At 36.8% G+C, this 20,897-nt stretch overlaps 1 protein-coding gene across 1 annotated transcript in view; it reads left to right on the top strand.

Annotated features, from left to right (window-relative positions):
• Positions 1-1,020: 1,020 nt before the first annotated feature.
• Positions 1,021-20,897, top strand: part of ppfia4 (PTPRF interacting protein alpha 4) — a 134,029-nt gene continuing 114,152 nt past the window's right edge. The window contains exon 1 of the mRNA XM_053483810.1: positions 1,021-1,967. Coding sequence (XP_053339785.1) covers positions 1,719-1,967 — 249 coding nt within the window. The 5' untranslated portion in view covers positions 1,021-1,718. The remainder of the gene's footprint in view (positions 1,968-20,897) is intronic.

Below are 20,897 nucleotides of genomic sequence, written 5' to 3'. Positions count from 1 at the left end.
ATCAAATTATGTAAAATAAAACACAAGTAAATTAAATATAATAAAAACAAAATAAAATGAAAAGGAATAAAATTTTAACTATAGAAATAATAAAAAAAAGAGAATATAAATCGCGACATCTTGAATAAACAAAGGAGTTGCCGATAATGGGCCATAAAATAAAATATATATATAAAAAAAAAAAATAATAATAATAATAATAATAATATTATAAAATAAATTGAAATTAAATAAAATAACATTAATTTAAATAAAATGAAATGTATAAAAGAATATATAATAAATAAAATAAAATAAAAGTGTACTGGAATAAACATCAAATAAAATAAAAATGAAATCATATATAATGTAATTAAATTAAATTACATTAAAATGAAATAAAACAAAGAAAGAACAATAAAATAAAACAAAGAAATTAAGAATAATTAAGGAGAAAATATATATCGCAGCACCTTGAATAAATAAAATAAAAATAAATACAACTGCAACAAGAATAATAATAAAAAATAAATCGCGACATCTTAAATAAATAAAGTCATGAATGTAATTCCAAAGCGTGCGTTTAATAACTTTTTAAACTTTAAAATGTATTATGTTTAATTCACTAAGTTTAATAGAGCAGAAAAATTTCCAAACTTCCTTTTACCACATAACTCAACTACTACCCTGACTTCAAACAGCTGTATCAAATTTGCAAACATACAATGCATTTGATCACGTATAACAAATGATTCATGGTTTCATGACTAATATATCCGTCAGTCATGTGACCTGAAGTAAGACATGGGAATGCAATGCTTATTTCGAGCGCAGGAGCCAGTATAGAGACACTGGTGTCTCACGCCACGCCACGCCCCTGATATAAATATATAAATATATAAATATACGGTTATTTAGGTTACAGGAGAAATGATGCGCGGTTGAGGATCAGAAGGCTTCCGGCAGGGGGCGCTGTATGGAGCGCTATTTCAGTCCCCAGTCCTGACAGCCAGAGTGTGCATGACAGGCAGAGCGCGCGCGTGGTGCTGATGCGAGAGGAACACGCCGGGTGTTTTTAGGAGCGATCGCGGACGGACATGCACAGGCTCTTCACTCAGGCATGCACACGATGGCGTTTAAATCTCGGCTGTCTGCCCTAGAGCGTCTGCGTTATCGCGGATGAATCCAGGCTATGTGTTTATTATATTGGAGATAGCGGATCAGCTGCGTTCCTGCGCGCTTGGAGGAGGAGGAGGAGGAAGAAGAAGAAGGAGGAGTTGGCTTGTGGCGGATGGCAGATGGCAAAGGGATCTGGAGGATGCGATGGACACGATAACCGCGATAATCACTGCAACTGGTGGGCGTTAAATCAGCACGATTGTGAACCGGCTAAAGCATGCAGGCAGATGCGCTGACGTAAGTGATCTGTCCGTCAAAAATGCCACGGTGCTCTAGAATCAAGGTGGAGAGTGTCAGAGTGGAGAAAGCCTACACCCAGGCAATGACTAAAGGTCAAGTATAGTGTAGTGTAGTTTAGAGAAAGGCATGGTTTTTAAACTAAGTCCAGTATCAGTATGGTTGCCTTTATTTTGCAGACTCATGCGAACGTTAAGGCATCTTCAGTGAGTGATCCCAAGCACTGATTGTCTAAACCAAAGCATCACCTTGTCTAACTCACCGAGGAAACTCTTCCACCAAGACTTCGCAAGCGGGCTTTATTTGAAAAAAGGTTGGCAAAAATGATGTGTGAAGTGATGCCCACCATCAACGAGGGAGACTCGACGAGTTCCCAGCGAGGTTCTCAGAATGGCTCGGACGGGGAGTCCAATTTCGAGCAGCTGATGGTAAACATGCTGGACGAGCGAGACAAGCTGCTGGAGTCGTTACGCGAGACCAGAGATGCTCTTGTACAGTCACAGGCCAAGCTTCAGGAGGCGCTTCACGAGAGGGATGCTCTCCAGAGACAGATCAGCTCAGCGCTGCCACAGGTAAAAACAGTGCACATGGGCAGGGAGTGGGTTTGCAGCTTAGGCATGTAGTCACGAAGCAGTCTCAACATCACAGGATCCACATGCCTCCTCCTGGAGAACAGATGAACCTGATTATTTATGAATAGATCTCTAAGAGAAGGGTTAGTAACTGTTGGTCAGTACCACGGGATCTCCAGAACAGTTTTGACCCCTACATTCGGACTGAACCCAATACATCAAAGGTAGGGAAAATGTGTCCCAAGTTGTGAGTGGAAGTGGGATAATGAAATATGAATGAACAGCTAGGTACAATTCGACAAAAGTCAGTGAATCCAATAGTAAACATAAGTACAACACTGTGCTACTGTACACTACACTATAGAAAATTCATCTACCACCTGAGACTGGTTTCATGTCTTACAACAGTACACCATTTGTTTTATTCCTGTTACACCACATAAATTTACCAACAATGATTATTGTATTGTTATTGTTAATAACAATTATTTAATTGTTATTGTTTTATTGTTAATACCGCTATACAAGCCTCTGTCCTAGCTAGCTAAATACATGTTCCTATAATCCTATATGAGCCTAATGATCCTAAAGGCAAAACCTCTGAATTTTTTATTTCGATAGAAATTGTAATGCATCAGACCCAACGCAATAATACAAACCTATCCTTTGAATTATTAGTACTCTCAAAGCCGTGCTGTCATAAACTATTTATTAACTCCTTATGACCGATTAGATTTTACAACTTAAGCATGGAACCTGAGAGTAAGGGGTGAGCTTACTAACGTTTGTATAAAGTTTATCGCTGAGATAAAATACATATTTCATGACTGGTTAATAATTTTTTTTTTAAATAATGATTTATTTCAATTTAATTAATGAATTATTAATTTAATTAATTAATTTAATAATTAATTTCAGTGATTATATATATATATATATATATATATATATATATATATATATATATATATATATATATATATATATAATTGTGATGAATGTATGCCCCTAAAAGTCAAAATTATATGTTATGTAACTACGGGAAAACAACATATCACCTAATGAATTTTAATCACAATGTTTAAAACAAAGTTTTATTTAAGCTGTAGCATGTGTTTCCTAATCCATTTGTCAACATTAATAACAGATCAGTATGGTGAGGTGTTGCTTGGGAATGTATAATTACCAGGGAGGCCCCTGCTTCGGCGGCTATAAATGGTCATCCATTTGTTTGATTTTCCAGAAATAGCTGAGCTGGAAATGACTTAATTCATTCTACTGACCTTTGTGGAGAAATGGCACACATTACCTGTGTTAGTCACCTAAAGAGAAACTCCATCCTGAAACACGTTGAATATTTTTCTATTCAAATATTACAGTGGTGCAAGTGATGGGCTCAGATTTACAGAATGCAATGCACATAGGTGACACAGTGCTTAAAATTGGCTTGGCTATTAAATCTTAAACATTGAACAAGCTTGACAGCATTGATTGCAATATTAGTATTATCTTCTTAAACGTACAGCATCATTCGTTCAATCATTTGATTCAGCTAGGACTCAGAACTACATTCTGTCTGCAACAATCAGTGTGATGTTCGCTGTCTTTGTCGAACAGGCTGAACACATTAGGGAAGAACAATTGTTAACCAAATATATAGAACAAAGACAGAAAAATATTAGATAAGTGTAAATGATGAGCAAAGTTGGTTGCCGTTGGCATGTTTTGTTGTTTAAGTCTAATTTGGTTTGTCATCAGGATATGCAAACACAATAATAACCTATGCAATAAAAAGGCAAACTGAAATTGCGTATTGCAAAACATATTAAAGCATATATCATTGTGGCCGAGGGTCAAGGTGAACAGACGTCATTTCATTATAACTATTCAGTAAGATGATATACACATCAGCTATAACATTAAAACTATAACAACCTATGTTTTGGGTTCCGCTTGTGCCACCGCTGCAGCTCCGACCCCTCAGGGCATGACTCCAAGGGGTTTTGGAGTTTTGGCTTTTATGTAGGATTGAACTGGACAGTCTGGCCTTTGGTCCCAGCGGGCATGAAGAAGCCTTGAGTTCCCATGTTTCTGTCACCAATTTGCTGGTGTATAGTTGGTAAGCAATTTTGTTCAGTTCCCCTGTTAGGGTTATATAATGTTATGATTAATCAATTGTATATATTTCAAGAAAGAAATTCTCTGACCCAGAAGTTTGTCTTCAAGAAATCTTTTAATTTGAACACTGCTAAATTTTCTAAAGTTTAAACTTTAGATTTTTAGGCAACATAAAACAGCCACATTACCTAAAACACCTTCTTGATCCTTGAAAAAGACAATCTTATCACTTTTTTTATCAGTGATCAGTGAAGCAGAACTACTGCACTCGCAATATACGTATTGGGTGCCATAAGTAAAATAAATGTGTTCAGTGGATTTTTGGAAAATGTTAAATGCAATAAAAGGATTTTAGTACTTTGTTACTGCTATAGCAGTAATGAATTACAGGTACAGTATGTGTTGCATAAAGTACGCAATACAGTATGTGAAATAGTACATTATGTGATTTGGATGTTGTGCAAATACTATGTTGGATACTTAAACCTATGTGGGATACTCTAGTGTAACCATTCATCCAAATTAACATACTTTTTTTTTCTATTAGCTGCTGCTATGACTAGCATTGGCTTTTCTGCATTCAGGAGCCTTAATGCATGTTACGGTAATATTTTATAATTTTTAAAGTGAACCTGAACCTGGTAGAGGATGAGCTGATGATACTGTAAACTGAAGTTTAAGACACCACTTGTTGGTGGATCGAAACAGGCTTTAAATTGCTCAAATATATAAAGTGATCATAAATATTGGACATTGAAATGGCCAAAAAATGGGAAAAGGTCAAGTGGTCTAATGAGAGTTTGGTCCTATTACAGAGCGATGGGTGCATCAGGGTATAATGAGAGGCGCATGAAGCGATGCACTGATTCAAGATTCAAAGAACTGTATTAATCTCAGAGGGAAATTGCCTAAATTTGATGATGTACCATGCCCACTGTACAAGCTGCTGGAGGCAGTGTTCTGATCTGGGGTTGCTTAAGTTGGTCAGGTTTAGTCTTAATATTATGTGGCAATAAAATGAAGACAGCAGATGACCTGAATACACAGAAAGACCCGGTCATCCCTTCAGTTGATTTCTCCTCTCCTGATGGCAAGGTCATATTCCAGGACTAGGACTGAGAATGAGTAGTTCTGGGAGCATAAGGAATAATTTTGACACAAAAACTGGCCAACATTTTGTGTTGTAATCATAACTAAAGGCACCTAAATGAAATCTCAGGGTGTGAAAAAATTTTTTAAGTTTAATTTGCACCACATCTTACTTATTATGCCATAAATTTGACCATTTGTTATGATGCACTGCGCAACACTTTTTATAGCTTGTTAATCTTTTCTTCATTCATGTACTATATATAATGTTTATTATGCTCAATTTTATCATGAGTATGAGTACAGTATGTTAGTGTGCCAACTGTGAAGTCATTTTACTCTGATCTATGCAGGTCATGTAGCCTGATGGCTTTGTTGTCTGGGAATCTAATTATAAAATCTCTAATTATAGCCTTTCAGGAAGTAGAAGCTAGGTCCACTTTCAATCTCACATTATTACGAGTGGATTCTGTGCCACAGATGGAAAATAGAAGATGGTAAACTTTTCCTGTACTGTACATGCTCTCTCTCTCTCTCTCTCTCTCTCTCTCTCTCTCTCACCCTCCCCAGCCTCTCTGCTTTCCTTGTGTGTGTGTTTAAGTGCTGAAAACATTTTTACTACTTCCCAGCTCTAAATCACCTCAACTCAATTTACACACTTCATTCAGTTGGGTAAGAGCTGAAAAAGATGGAGCTAAGACCATTCTGGTAATGTGCAAAAGAGGAATGTGGACGTTAGAGGAAAGACTATTTAATTATTTTTTTGGGACTAAACTTCCCAAAAATGGTCAGGAGCAGCACTGGAGCATGGAAGAGCAATATTCTTCTGCACTACCTATTTCATAGTTCAGTGTCCAGTAGGAAAAGTAAAAGTGGATAACTATTTTGTTTTTTTCTCTCTCTTGTTTGTGTGTGTATGTGTGTATAGAGGGATGTTTAAAGCCTCTTATGCTTCTATGATGAAATACAAAATTTTCTTTTAAAGTAGATTATTTAAATCTGACATAACTGTTCATAACTTTACTTGACATTTTGATTTCATGGTGCAACATGGATTTATGGTGCAGGTTAAACTTCTGGCAGATGTACTGTAAGTACTGGAAAAGTGGAAAAAAAACAACATTTAAGACCTGCCCACAGTTTGACGGACGTGCAGTACGGTGTCAAAACTTGGGGGTTATAATCTGGCATATAACTGTTCATAATTTCACTTTGACTAAACATTTCGATTTTATTTATAGTGCATTATAGGTATAACTTCAGGTATATGCAGAAGAACTGGTGAAGTTCCATTAAATTCTGTCAAGCCAGTTTCGCGAGATGTTGTGACAAAATCTGGTTGGACAAACATAGAGAAAGAACATTTTTGGAGACTGGTTTTGTCTCCAAATCCAATGTATGAAATGTAAAGATATCAGTAAAAGAGCAAATTCTGACCAATGTACAGACCTTCCTTTTGCTTATATAGATAAACATTGGGTCACATGTTCAACTAAATTGTTCATCTACATTTGATATAGTCATGCAAGTAAATAAAGAAATATGCCATAGTCATATGCATCAGTTTTAGGACCCATGGCAATTATGAACCTCAATGATTTATTTTATTTCCTTAATGATTTGTTTCCAGAATAAGAAATATGCTTATATCCACCCTTTTCATGTTTTTTTTTGTTCTTGCCATGATTGCCATATTTTTTTTGTAGTTTGTGTGTAGTGTAGTTTATCACAAATGTGTATAACTCCTGTATACCGTGTTCAACACATGAACATATATAACACATATATGAGACTATATACACATATACGTATACAAGACTTTGTCTGCACTGTTCTCAAGTGAGTAAGTGACAGCATATGCAATTTGATTCATTGATCCTAAGCTTGTCTCTGCTGTGAGACATTTTGTTCGCCAGCATGAGAGCAAATGTCACGTCCATAAAACTGGAACTGCTATATAACATGATATTAAATAAAGGATAAAACATGGTGGGGTTATGTTGGTATAAGAGCAAGTGATCTATTCGGCTTAAACCACAGACTCTTTCCCAGGCCAACTGTTGAAGAATAACCTATTGTTTTTTTTGCATAGATTTATAGTTATGTGTAATGGTGTCCATCAGGTTAGTTCTTAATATTCTTAATAGTTCTTTCACCAGCCTCTTTTGTTTTTTAATTAAAGATAAAATAGCAGCTTTTTAAGTGAGCTAATACCCCTCTCTCTCCTACGCGGTTTCACGTGGTGGCCATAAGTACGGTTCATCATGATTTACCGCGAGTTTTTGGCGCTGTGAATACGTTTCCATCTTTCCATTAAACATGTTTGTTTTTTGGCCGGTCCTCGCGGAAGCTTGTGGTCCTTACAGAACTTCGCGGAACGTCGGCGGGCAATAGCGGCGTCTCACGGTGCCTAACTCCGCATCTCACCGTGAGTCAAACCGCATAGTATTACTTGTAAGTTTGTAAGTAGTCCATAATGCTATTGTCTTTACGTTTACTAATTGCAATTAGGTTGATCCCAACTTGAAAATGCAACACCCTTTATCCTGATGCAAAACACTGACACTGGAGACTCCTTCCAAAACAACATTAAATCTAGCATCATATCACCAATAACTCTCTTTTTTTCCCTGTGATTACGGTTATGACAATTTCTATGTTTACAATATTGCTTCAACATGATTAAAATCACTCTTTGGTGGCTCAGTAGTAAGCTTTAATTCCCAAGTTTAATCTAGGTTTATTCCCCAGGTGATGCCAAAACCTAGCTACTGGATGGAGTTCATGCATAGTGCCGGGGTAGAATGGGACGCTTGCATCAGGAAAGGGCATCCAGTATAAAACCTGTGCCAAGATGTACAGTATGTGGCTCGACCGGTCCAGTGTGGTTACCCCTTGACAGGAGCAGCTGAAAGAAAACCCAATAAAAAACATACTAATTAGAAATACCAACTCAACTTCTAGGAAACTCATTACATCACGTAATGTTACACGTGCAGAAGGACTATATTTATTTCAACAAGAGAGAAATATTCCTATTAAAAATTCATACAGATCGGGCAGGTGTCAGGCATGTCAGGTGACAGGTTGATGTGTTTACATGATGTATTTTTATTCTCATTGGGCGGACAAACACATCGTGGCAAAGACAGTGTATCCCCATTCCAAAGAAAAATTTATACCAGCAAGTAAAACACCAAAACAGGCCCCCAAACTTTAAAGTGCATTATAATTGACCACTCAATACCTTACATGACCGCATTGATTTTGTTATTAAGTTGAGCGAAGGAGTAACTAAGTGTTAGGGGAAAAGAAAGTGACCCATGTGTCTCACATTTTATTCAGGGAGCTTAACTGAGACACACATGTTTAAGACCATCCTGCTTTGCCACGTCGTTCGGAAAACCGCTGCACATGATGGATATATGTGGGTTCAGAGCTCTCCTGGGTTTACACACTGCATTGTCGGCACACAACAGGGGAAGCGGGCATCTCAGCAGTACTGTCAGTCAAAACTGCTGACTGCGAAGAGGAGCTGGAGTTCTCGGTGCAGAAAGAACAGAGCGATTTCACAACTAAGGAATACAGTAGCAGTTTAGACATACCTGATGTGTACGAGTTTAACTTCAAGACAATTTAATTCGCTGGTATTTTAAGTTCTAGGACACACACTTGTTTCATTTTCACTACAATACAGAGCTCCGATTCTTTGTAAGCAAAAATTGACAAGTAACAGCTATCAAAGGCCCCAGGATGTTCTAGAAAATGGGTATATTTGAAAATTTTATTAGGAGAAAATTTCTCTGTCTTTTCCATTTACTCAAGCCATAAGGAGTTAGGAAACAGTTTCTACCCAAATAGAAGAAAAATGTAAATTTTTTGTTACATAGTGTTACTGTACCTGTCCAATCTAAAAAATTAAATAAAATTTGGTTAAACCCTTAATGTAAACTAAGAGAAATGAACAAATTCTATATGATTATTAATTTCTTCTATTAAACGAGATCTTGTGTTTCAATAACGATGAAGTGATTTATAAAAAGTAGTTTGGTGCTGCCTTTTCTTAGCTTTTCCAGAGTGTTCCTACAGTACATTTGTTTTTTCTGATTCTAAAACGTCCATTTGTCATCCATACACTCACTCAATCTCACTCATTCTCTATACCACTTGTGCTGTACAGGGACACAGGAAGCCTGGATCCGATCACAGGGGAGTCTGGGCTCTATAGGGTACACTTTGGAGACCAGTCCATCACAGAGCAAACACACACACACACACACACACACACACACACACACACGAGACTGAAATTGAGCGTGGACCCTGGAGGTGTATCTACTTGTCCACCAGGCAACTATAAATTAAAAGCTATGAGCCCAGACATTTCTTTTTATTTGTGCAATACTGTTTTCTTCTCCTGAGCCTTGCAATGTATAATCATTTTTATGCTATTCTTCGGCACAGGATAATAGCAGCCTCATGGCTTGTAGCGGTGTTGATGATAGGAAAAGCATAATTGTGATGATTCTAATGCTTCACGCATACAAGAAATTATCATGCTAAATGGACTGCATTAAGTAGATCTTTTTGTTATTAAATTGCTTTGGGTAATAGAATTGTAACTGGGATTAAAAACTAAAGATATGCCCTTACTGTACTGTGTGCTTTGCCTGCTGAGCAGCTGTGTATGTGTTTGTGTGTGTATGAAACACGAGATTGCTTTTACGCCCAGTCCCGCCCTGTCTAAGAGAGCTGAGCAATGCTATTTAGAGATTGTGTGTATGTGTGTGTGTTTTTGTTGTGTGTGCATGTGCATGCGCCTGTGACTCTGCACTGCCAATATGCTCAATATTTTTAGATATGAAATCTCCTGGAAATAAATATATATATATATATATATAAGCATATGTCACTTTCTTGTTTTTTCCTAGCCGTACAAGATCTCATTTTTAAATCAGTAAAGCAAAGCAAAATTGCAGGCATCTATATTCAGATTTGAGTAATGAGCAGGGGAATGCGTTCCCAGTCTGAATGTTATGTCAATATTTTACACTGCTAATGTTACTCGAACTCAGAGGTGCTTGCATTTCTAGGACACCTTTAAACTCAATTTCCTGTCATATGGCATTATATAAAAAAAATGGACTACAGAGTTGAATCTTAAATGATGCCATTATATTTCTTGAATGAATAGATAGACCTAGTTGTAATCTCTATATAAATCACTGGTTTAATTGATCAATATGCCTTTCGCCTTCATCATTCAACAATTTATAAAGTAGTCCTTGATCCAGCACCTATTGTTTTGCATTTTATTTATTTAATTATTTTATTGGAGGTGCTGCCAGTTAATTATGCGCATAACTTAATGGGGCCATGACATATGAAATAAAAAATAAAATGATGCTAATGTAATTTGATGTGCTTGGCTGTATAGAAAACATGCCTGTGGCTTGTAGGATAAACTTATATCTGCCACAGTAGTGTAGGTAATGGCGGGACAGTGGCTTAGTTTTTAGCATTGTCAGCCTGCACCTCCAGTGACCGGGTTCGATTTCCGCCTTGGGATCTGCGTGCATGGAGTTTGCATGTTCTCACAGTGCTTGGTGGGTTTCCGAAGACTTAGTCTAATAGCTGGTAGTGTGTGAATGTGGAGGAAGCTTTGTTTCTGCTGTTCTCCAGCGTGTGAATGTTGACCAGACGTCCCACCATGGTCGTAAAAATTTGAATAAATACAATGGTCACTAATGGCCGCAACAGTCCCTAGCAGGACTACAGAGGTTTCTGGATAGATGGATGGATTGACATAAGTAATATCTATTCCAATTACCTTTTTATGGATAATCTTATTAACTACAATAAAAAGTGTAATATGTGCGATTAAACATGCATTTCACCATGACACAATGGATTTACATCAAACTGTAAGACAGCCATATGACGGTGGTGTTTATTCCAAAGTTGGAATTATTTGGACAATTATTATGCCAATCGATTGCAGTGTGTGGAATTTACACACCATATATACGTTAATTGGTACCGTCCTGGTGAAAGACTTTCGTCCTCCCTTTTCTCTCAAGTAGAGACTCAGCACCACACACAGCTCAGTAAGTTCCCCTCTCAGTGATAAATGAGCCTGATCAATATCTGTTATTTTCTTATCCTTTCCCACTGGAGGATGCTTTGCTTCTGCAGAGTCTTTGAAAATTTACACTGGCCTGGAAAGTGACTGTTTGAACCAGCATGCTGATGTTTTTTTTTTATTTAAATAGAAATAATAATCATAATAATAATAATAATAATAATAATAATAAAACATCACATTTTCTGTTACACTTAGGTTTGGAGATGGAACATTTGTGTTTTTATGGAAAATCTATGAAAATGAGCAAAGATAATTTGGTATATTGTTGATGGTGGAATTTTATAGTCCACACAACTAATATTTCTCGAATTATAATAATTGAAAAATATTCTATTTAAAAGGTCCTACACATCCCATTTTTTATTAAATGTTAATATGATCTTTAGGGTCCTAATAAAAAGTTTGTATTATACGTTAATTAAAAATTCAAAAGGATTGTGTAAAAAAAAAAAACACTACTTTTACCTGGTAAAAACTAGCTCTGTTCTCAGCAACCTGTTTCAGTACATGCTAATTTAAATGCTCATGACCTCTGCTGAGCCCGCCCCCCAGTTCTGTGGGGCGTGTCTTCACAACACACGTGGGGTATAGCCACGGAAGTGTAGTCCAGTGCGGGCAATGCTTTGGACTGCATTACCCACAAAGCATTGCCCACAACGCAGTGCTTTGTGGGTAATGCAGTCCAAACTGGAAAACGCTGGAATATAGAGCCTGAGCCTGTTTTCTTCAGTCGTTTTTGGGTTTTTTGGTTAGAGGAACCAGGAAGTGCTCAAGGGAGGAGGTTGTTTTATAGACATATGACAGAAAACAAAAAGGTAGGCAAGAGATAGAGGCATGGGAAAGTTTGCATTTCAGAATAACACTCGGAAAATTTTGCTTCATCAAAGGGATTTGTCAGAAAATCCCTAACATCCGAGAAATAAGGTTTTCCTTCATTGGAATTAGGAAGCAGTTCCACCGCGATGGGAATGCCCCCGTGCACAAAACAAGCTCCATGAAGACATGTTTTGAATGGAAGAATGTGAACCTCCTGCACAGATCGCAGACTGCAACCCCAATCAACACCTTGGCGATAAATTGGAATGCTACCTGTGCATCAAGCTTCTTCGTCTGACCTCACTAATACTCCTGTGGCTAAAGGAACAAATACACCTAAGGGCCATGCCCCAGATCCAGAGATGAGGTTGCTGTAATAGCAAAGGCGGACTAATTCTGAAATGGGATCCCCAAAAAGCAGATATGGTTGTGATGGTCAGGTGACCTTACACTTTTGGCCCTAAAAGTTGTGTCATGATTTCATAAAAAGAAAGAAGGTGGGTATTACAGTACAGTATTTATTCTTTTTATTAAAATGCAATATGATATAATACAAATTTCATTCTACACTCATTTATTTCACACATTCATGTCACTGTCATGGTTTAAAATGTACACTTCTGTTCCGAGAGCTCGTTCATAAATCCACTTTGTTCATGAGTCCAAAAGACATTGTCTAGGTACTAAGATACTAAGACATAAAACACAGTATGAAACTAACATGTTCCATGATCTTGTTCTTTAGAATCGTGCGGATGGTTAACGATTTATGTTAAAGAACGAGCAATGTCTCTCAATTATTTTAAACTTTTGTCTCCATCTTTACTGCTGCTGCTTTTACACTTGCTTCCGGACATCCTGGGCTTGTACATGCTGACCTCAAGTGACAATGTACGTGGGACATGTGATCTGATCGCATGTTTGTATCATCGACATTTCGTAACTCGACTGATCGTATGTAGGGGACTGTACTACAATTGGCTATTATACAATAGGCTTCTTATCTGTATAATATTAATCTCCTAATGAATGACAGCATCGATGTTGGATGTTGATCAAATGTCATTTAATCATGGTACATTTCAATAGTATATGTTTTGTAACATTTGTTTTGATATATAACTAATATTTTATTCTCACAATAGCAGAAACACGTATTTGGGTTGTTTACGTTACCAGTGTAACGCATTGCATTGGTGCCTGTATTGGTGATCTTGTAGGGTGGTCCGAATGGAAAGTAGGGGTACACTGTGGAATGAAAGAAGCACGTGTTTCAGTTTAGTTTTGTGTAATGTTGTTAATGCTGTCACCGTTTATGTTTCCTGATGTGTCTGGCTTCTTGTCTCTGTTATCTTATGATACCTTTAGCATTAGCCATAGCATTAACATCTAACATGTAGCATAGCCATTGAATTAGTTTATTAGTATATGCATTGAACAATTCATAATAATGGTAATTACTTTCATTATTATGTTTTTTTTTATCTTCTGTTAAGAGACAATGACATACTGTAATCCCTGTAATATAGGCAGGAATACATTAATACTGTTAATGTGTATTGATCCAAAACTGTGCTTTTTCTTTTGTAACAACATCTAATACTGTGTATGAAATCCTAGTGCATGTTGCCATGCTAATAAAGACATGACCAAAAATGACAGTGATCTAGATGTTTTTTTAATAAATGTGATAGCGTCCAAGCTGGGGTCAATAAGCCACTATCAGTCACAGACAACAAGGAATTCCCACACCATGGAAGCGTACTATACTTACCTCTGTGTTAAAGTGCTTTTCCGGCAAAACCTGCTCCTCTTCAGTGCATTCCTAATCGATCCACGGCAGCTAATGTGGCTAGGTCATGCCCTTCATTTAAAATCAACTAGCTAATGTTAAGAAAAACAAGAGTAGTAGCATACGTGTATGAACATTTATTTTTTGTAACTGAAAAAAACAAACTAAATTGTGTGTGCCAAAAACTATATATATAATATATAATATCATGTTGCTTTAGCATGAGCAAACTAGCTATTTATAATATGGTTTAAACACAATTAGACAATTGGACATGATTAGCCATCATTCCAGTTTGAAAAGGCAGCGCGGGTCAATCGTTAAAAATTAACATAAGCACCTGCTAATCACAGCTCTGAATACGGAGACCTTTTCCCACATAAACCATGAACTTTAAAGTGCCATATACAGTAACACTATTTAACTGTTTACACTATTTAACTATTTACACTATTTTAACTAGCTAACATAAGTCTTAGAGTGTTAGAATGTTAATATTCCAGCTGAAATTCGACCATCATGCATTAAATGCAAATGAAGTAGTGTTGATGCCCCTTGCAGAAGTGCATCTTTCTAGCCAATCAGTAAGCAGGAAAGGCTGAAAAAAAAGAAACCACCAGACTCTACCAGTAGAAGAAGGATGAGAATTGATGAACATACCTCAGGGTGTATGGAATTTGCATGTTCTCCCTGTGCTTGGTGAGGTTCCTTAGGGTTCCCCGTTTTCCTCCCACAGTCCAAAGACATGCAGATTAGGCTAATTGGCGTTCCCATAATTCCCATAGTGTGTGGATGTTGACCAGAGGTCCTACCACAGTTGTAAAAATGGGAATAAATACAATGCTCACCATTGGCCTTCATGGTCCCCAGTTGGACTACAGAGGTTTTGTAAAACTAAGCAGCTAATTTCCTTATACAACTGCACAAAATGTACCTGAGACTATACTTTAAGCAACAGCTCGTCACACCAATTATTGTCCTTTTCATTAATTACTGCTTACTTTTATTTTTAAGCATTTTTAACACTAGGACTACCAGAGAGGGGCCATTTGGCCCGGTTGTTTTTACCTAATATCCTTAATCACGTGTAAACAGTTGCCTTTGTTCTGTAAATGTGGCAATTAGTTACTTAATTACTTATTTAAGTTAATGGGAGTCAATTGTCGGTGATTAAGTTGTTAGTTTAAAACCAAGGGGCTATTTGGCCGACCTCTGGTAGGGCTGGAGGGGTCAGAAAAACCTGGTAGTTCATTAATGAAAAAAGACATAGTTGCTCAACAGCAGTCATTTGCATGTCCCACAGTACTGTATATAAAATGTCTTTGGGAACATACACTGAAGAACAGCCCCAAAGTATTAAAAGGTAAACACTTCATAAAGGTTTTACTTTAAATTAATAAACCTAAATGGGACCTTAAATGAAAATGTTTCTTAGCATTAGCTATCAAATAAAATTCAGAATGGGTCTGGTGTTCAATTGAGCGGCTAAATCTGGAGCTACATTGCCATGCTTTTGCAAATGAATAGTAATGGCACAGGACATACAAAATGCTAATTGATATTGTTTTGTAGACCCAAGAAAAAAATTGAGGCTTACCCATGGTTTTGTGAAGAATGGGGGAAAAAATATTAAAAAAAAAATATATATTACTTTAGCATCATTATTTAAATGGCAAATTTAATAGCTTATCCGAACAAGTCATTCTGTAAGATATATGGACATTTCTTTAAGATAGAGCTTTCAGAGTGACATGTAAATATGCCAAATTTGGGTGGCCAACAGCACCTTCTACTCCAGGTGCTCCTATTTTTTTTCTATGCAATTTCAGAAAGCTTAGCTTTGAAGCTTTAGAGTTTGTGTCGAGGAGTCATACTGTATGTGCTGGTGATTGGGCTCAAGTACCATGAATAAAAATAATATTCAGTAGATCCTCCAATCACTCTACAACCTCCTTTTTAGATGGCGGCAGGACTTGGATTTCCCGATTCCGCCTGCTTTCACCTATTGCTTCGAGCAAGTTTACCCATCTTCAGTGCAGTTTTTTGAGCCTGGATACTTATCAATAAATAAAAAGCCCATTAAGGAACACATTAGGGAAGATTCTTCAAGCTGCTTTTAATCTTATACAGCGTCTCAATCTGTGTGGGAGTCTCCTGTTTCTCTCTCTCCTGCAAGTAAAAGCCAGTAGAACTAAGCACCCATACAGGGGTAAGTGATTAGTAAGGGTCATCTCCTGAACAACTGATTAAAGTAACATGGGTTCTGGGAGGGTGGGGTAGGGTGAGTGCTGCAGGAATATGATCAGTGGAAGTTGTGCTTTCCATTCTAATGTTTGTCAGAAGGAAAAGCTGCTCAGAAGATTAGATTTTTAAATTAGTTTGTGTAACTGCATTGCTGGCCAGCCATTCAGTGGATGGATTAGAAACTCTGCTGGTGATGAGAAAGAGAGTGGGAGAATGACACAGGAATGACGGTGGTGTCTAGAGGATTATTCTGGAGGGACAGTTGTTCATGTGGGCATGTGGGCGTTATGGGGCTTAGGGCATGAGGCAGGGTACACCCTGGAAGGTGTGCCAATCCAGCGCAGGGCACACACAAAAACACACACTTATTCACATACTATGGGCAATTTTATTTCAATACGAATTGAATTTTATTAACCCCAACTAGCCGAACTTGCATGTCTTTGAACTGTGGGAGGAAACCCTGATTCACCTTACACTTTAATTTTCTTTTTTTGGCCCATAGAACTTAACATGCCCATAAAACTGTATGTTGTGTCTAATTAGTTTAGATGGAGGTATGCATCTGAGTCTAAACTGTTTCAATATACTACCAGTATTATTTGCAAGATTGAAAGAAAGTAACATCCAGTAATATTTGCTATATTCGTTTGCTATGAGGTATTTTGACATCTTGTAGAACAAATTGGTTGCGATTAGAAATGTACCAATTTAAGACCTTCAGAGACGGGTTCTTAAAGTGACAATTCATATTGCAAAATGCATTTTACCGTAGGAAATACTGTTAACGCAGATAATCCATTCCAGCCACCTAAAAATATTACAAATAATACCAATTTCCAATACTGCAATTATATCGATGCATATAAAAACAAATCAAACATTTAGAAAAGACAAATAAAATTAATAAAATATGAAATAAATAGATATTAAACCTTACTTAACCTTAAATTTTGATTCCTCTTGGCACCGGCTGCTTAAAAACGAAACTGAAAGTGGCTCCATTTTCTTCTTGCTGTGGTGCTTGCTAACATTCTTGGGATACATAGCGCTATGTCTTCACTGAATCTTGCACAAAATGCAAAAAAAAAACCTTAAATAATATGTAAACTTGCTTCCTTGGCTTTCCACTGATGCAAACAAGTTTTAAAAAGCTTCCAAAAGTATGTGCTACTTAGAGCTGTTCAGTTCAGCCTCAATTTCATTTCTTCAGGTGAAATTTCTTAAGTAGGGGCGAGGTACCACTGGAATGGGATAGAAGTGTCAAATAAATACTGTATATAAGCATCTCTCATGTTACAGGTACAAACAAAAATAATTTCCGCTTGAGCAGGATTTGACTAGTCGAAAATGACGCTTTTGGGGTGAAGACTGAGGTTGCAGGATTGTCAGAGCCGGGATTCACACACCATGCTGCACATTGTTTCAGACTCCTAGATGTCTGTATTGTTTGCATTTTCTGGATTGTATTATTTGATCCATCTACCTAAATCCATCTGTTCTAAGAACATACAATCATACCATACTTGTCCAAGCTGAAAAGCAAAACATGTTTCATAGGCACTGGAATTTCATAGGATTTTTCTTGTTATCTTTCAAATAATAAACTCTTCTCTAAATGGCTTTTGGTTTGAACAAATTTGTACACAACAGAGCAAATTGCTTTTTCCACATGACCGACCACATACAGTGCGGTTTGATAGATGGCCTCTTTTGCTATTGTGCAAACACATAACTGATTTTATTTAAGCTGTTTTTAACCATAAACTAAAAAAAAAACAAAAAAAAAAACTTCTTTTCCTATACCACACACAGCCCCCAAAGATAAATACATTGGAATACAAAGACATTTATTTTTAGGATTAATCTTAACTTTGTTAAGTGTAATACATTATGAAATTGCTTTCATATTTTTTTTCCTTTTCACTAAAGCTTTAATTTCTAAGCAAAAAAAGGCACTTTTTTTCTGCTGCCTTTTATCATTAAATAACTACTAGATTAAATGATGAACACTTAAAAGTTACTAATGTGTTAATAAATAACCGCCATGTTAGACTTTTTTATATTTCATTCTTTTTAGATGTAATTATGTTATATTTTATAGTACAAGTATAGGTTTGGCTTAGTGATTAGCGCTGTCATCTTGCACCTCCAAGGTCCAGGTTCGATTCCTGCTTCAGGTATGTGTGCGCGTGTGTGTGTGTGTGCGCGCGTGTGTGTGTGTGTGGAGTTTGCCTGTTCTCCTTGTCCTTGGTGGGTTTCCTCCTGGTAGTCCAGTTTCCTCCCACAATCCAGACAGTGTTTCTGTAGAATACTGTAGTATGTTTGTCTGGTATGTTTCTTTCTGGTGTTTTGTAGCAGACAGGATTATGACTTGGTTGTAGAATCCATCCTACCTGCAGTTTGTTTGGACAAACCAGAACAACAGTATAACATTTGATAAATGTCTAAAATTATCTGATTTGCTAAAATTATCTTGGCTTGGGAAGCTACATCCAGTTGAAATGTGATGACTCTTGCAGCGTGATATGGTAAGGATTGGTTGCGGGGGCGTATTTATAGGCGAGCCAGGCATAACACTGGGTCTCTGGCAATGCCCACATATCCCTTATTTCTATTTTTGTCTTGTTTCCATACAAAATAGTACAGAAACAGTCAGTACACCCAGTTGCTCCTGACAGTCAGTGATGGACTACATGACAGATTGTGTAGTTTGCACAGTGCAGTGTCCAGAAAAAGGATAACTCAAGTGATAAATGTTGTGTAGCTCCAGCAGTGCAGCGATTTTGAAAGTTGTCCACAAGGCGTGAGGTTTGGAATTGATATACAATACTTTGCTATATATAGAATTACTTGAGTCACAACACATTTCTTAATATCAAATTAAATGTAATGTTGTAGATTAAGTGAACAAATGGTGCTTTACCGCAACATGCTGCAAAGTGCTGAAAGATACCATTTAAAAATTGTTTTTTTATGTAACAACCCCAGCAGCAGCCTCATTTCCCCTCTTGTCTGTTCCAACCATTTAGCATTCAGCATCAGCAGTATATTACTGTAATCACCGTCCTGATCATCTGTCATCATCTGCACCTGTTTCTCTGTGGTTCATGGCCTAAATTAGATGTTTTTTTTTAAAAAAATGTTGTTTTTTTTTGTCTGCATGGTTCATAGGTCACTGTGTGACTTAAAAAACAATAATAATTTCTTTTAAACTGCTTAGGTACAGGAACAGGACTTTTTATTATTTTATTATTATTATTTATATTTTTTTTTATTATAAAAAATATATTATTATAAACAAAGCAAGAAAGTTTGGCTCTTTGGAAGTAAAATATTAAAAGATAAAGGGTGGCTCAGGACTTTTGCACAGTACAGTATATATTAAGTTAAGACTAGGCTTACACATCACTAGCACTACAATGTGTTAAAGCAGATGGAAGCAATTTATTTTCAGATACAGCTGGCAATTGTAGATAGTCTTTTATTTAGCGTGCTGGTATAGATATCGGGATGCCCCATGCGATAGGAAGTCAAAGAAAAATCCAATATAAAAGTTTGGTGCTTTTCCTCAGCATGCCATCCAGTGTTTAATGTAAAAAAAACGATTGATTTATTGAAGCATTCGAGTAAGGAACAATAATAAGTAAGTTCACAATAATGTGGATCTATACAGTATGTAAGGTTGATTCCTAAGTCAAGAACAACAGCAGGGTTTTTATGCTTGAACCGTAGATAACAGAGTTTATTAAAAGCAACATTCTGTTGTTAGTAAATCATTCGGTGTGGCAGATTGATTTACTAGACAGTTGAAACAAGTCTGGTTTGTGTTTAAGCTGGAAAAACATCTCATTTTAGCAGAAAGCATTAAGTTTTTCTTCCCTTTTTTTTTTTCATCAAATGGCTAACTTTGCATATATTCTAGCTAGTTTTACTTCTTTGATACAATTTGTGATTGGTACATTTGGAGATTTAAAACCCTAAAATGTAAAAATGGAGAGTTGGATGTAAAAAGTGCAATCATTTTCCAAATCGGATTGTTGGTGGAATCATTGCCTCCAGCACATTTGTCTCGTCTTCCAAGCAGAATCATTACAGCTCTGTTTTTTTAACCTCATCACTTTTTGGCATATCAGTGAATACGTTAATTTTCTCAGTTGTTTTCAGGTTTCTTAATTTATGAAGGATTTATGTGCTCCTCTAACCTTGTTCATGGTAATAAATAGCTAAAAGAATTTGATAAGAGTGTAAAACAATGTAAAAACCTATTGACATTTAGCACAGGATAGTGATGAGTCTCTTAGCCTCAGTAAAACATTTGAATGGTATAAACGTAAAGAAGGCCATATGTCTGTGAATGTTGATCCCAGCTGAGGTCCGCTGCAGTCGTTCCCGTGAACATTAAGCGAGTGGATTCTCTGAACCTTGAAACTTGTTGAATCTGCCTAAGGGAACTGTACATACAATCATTTACAAATATTACTTGCAAGACAGGAACTCGACTCTGATTTTTTTACTTGCAAGACAGGAACTCGACTCTGATTTTTTGCTACATGTACACTGACCTTGCTCCAAGCCAATACGACATGTTTGGGCCATTTACGGAGTTCCTGGGGGGCCAGTGTTTCAGACATGAAGCAGGCAGTCCGATCATGGCTCCAGCATACTGAGAATACCTGAGATAAGTACAATAGTGAGACTGGGGATTATACAGATAAATAAAGGG

This window comes from Clarias gariepinus, chromosome 23 (assembly GCF_024256425.1).
Source record: "Clarias gariepinus isolate MV-2021 ecotype Netherlands chromosome 23, CGAR_prim_01v2, whole genome shotgun sequence".
NCBI classification, from domain to species: Eukaryota; Metazoa; Chordata; class Actinopteri; order Siluriformes; family Clariidae; genus Clarias; species Clarias gariepinus.
This window is presented reverse-complemented; position numbering and strand designations above follow the sequence as displayed.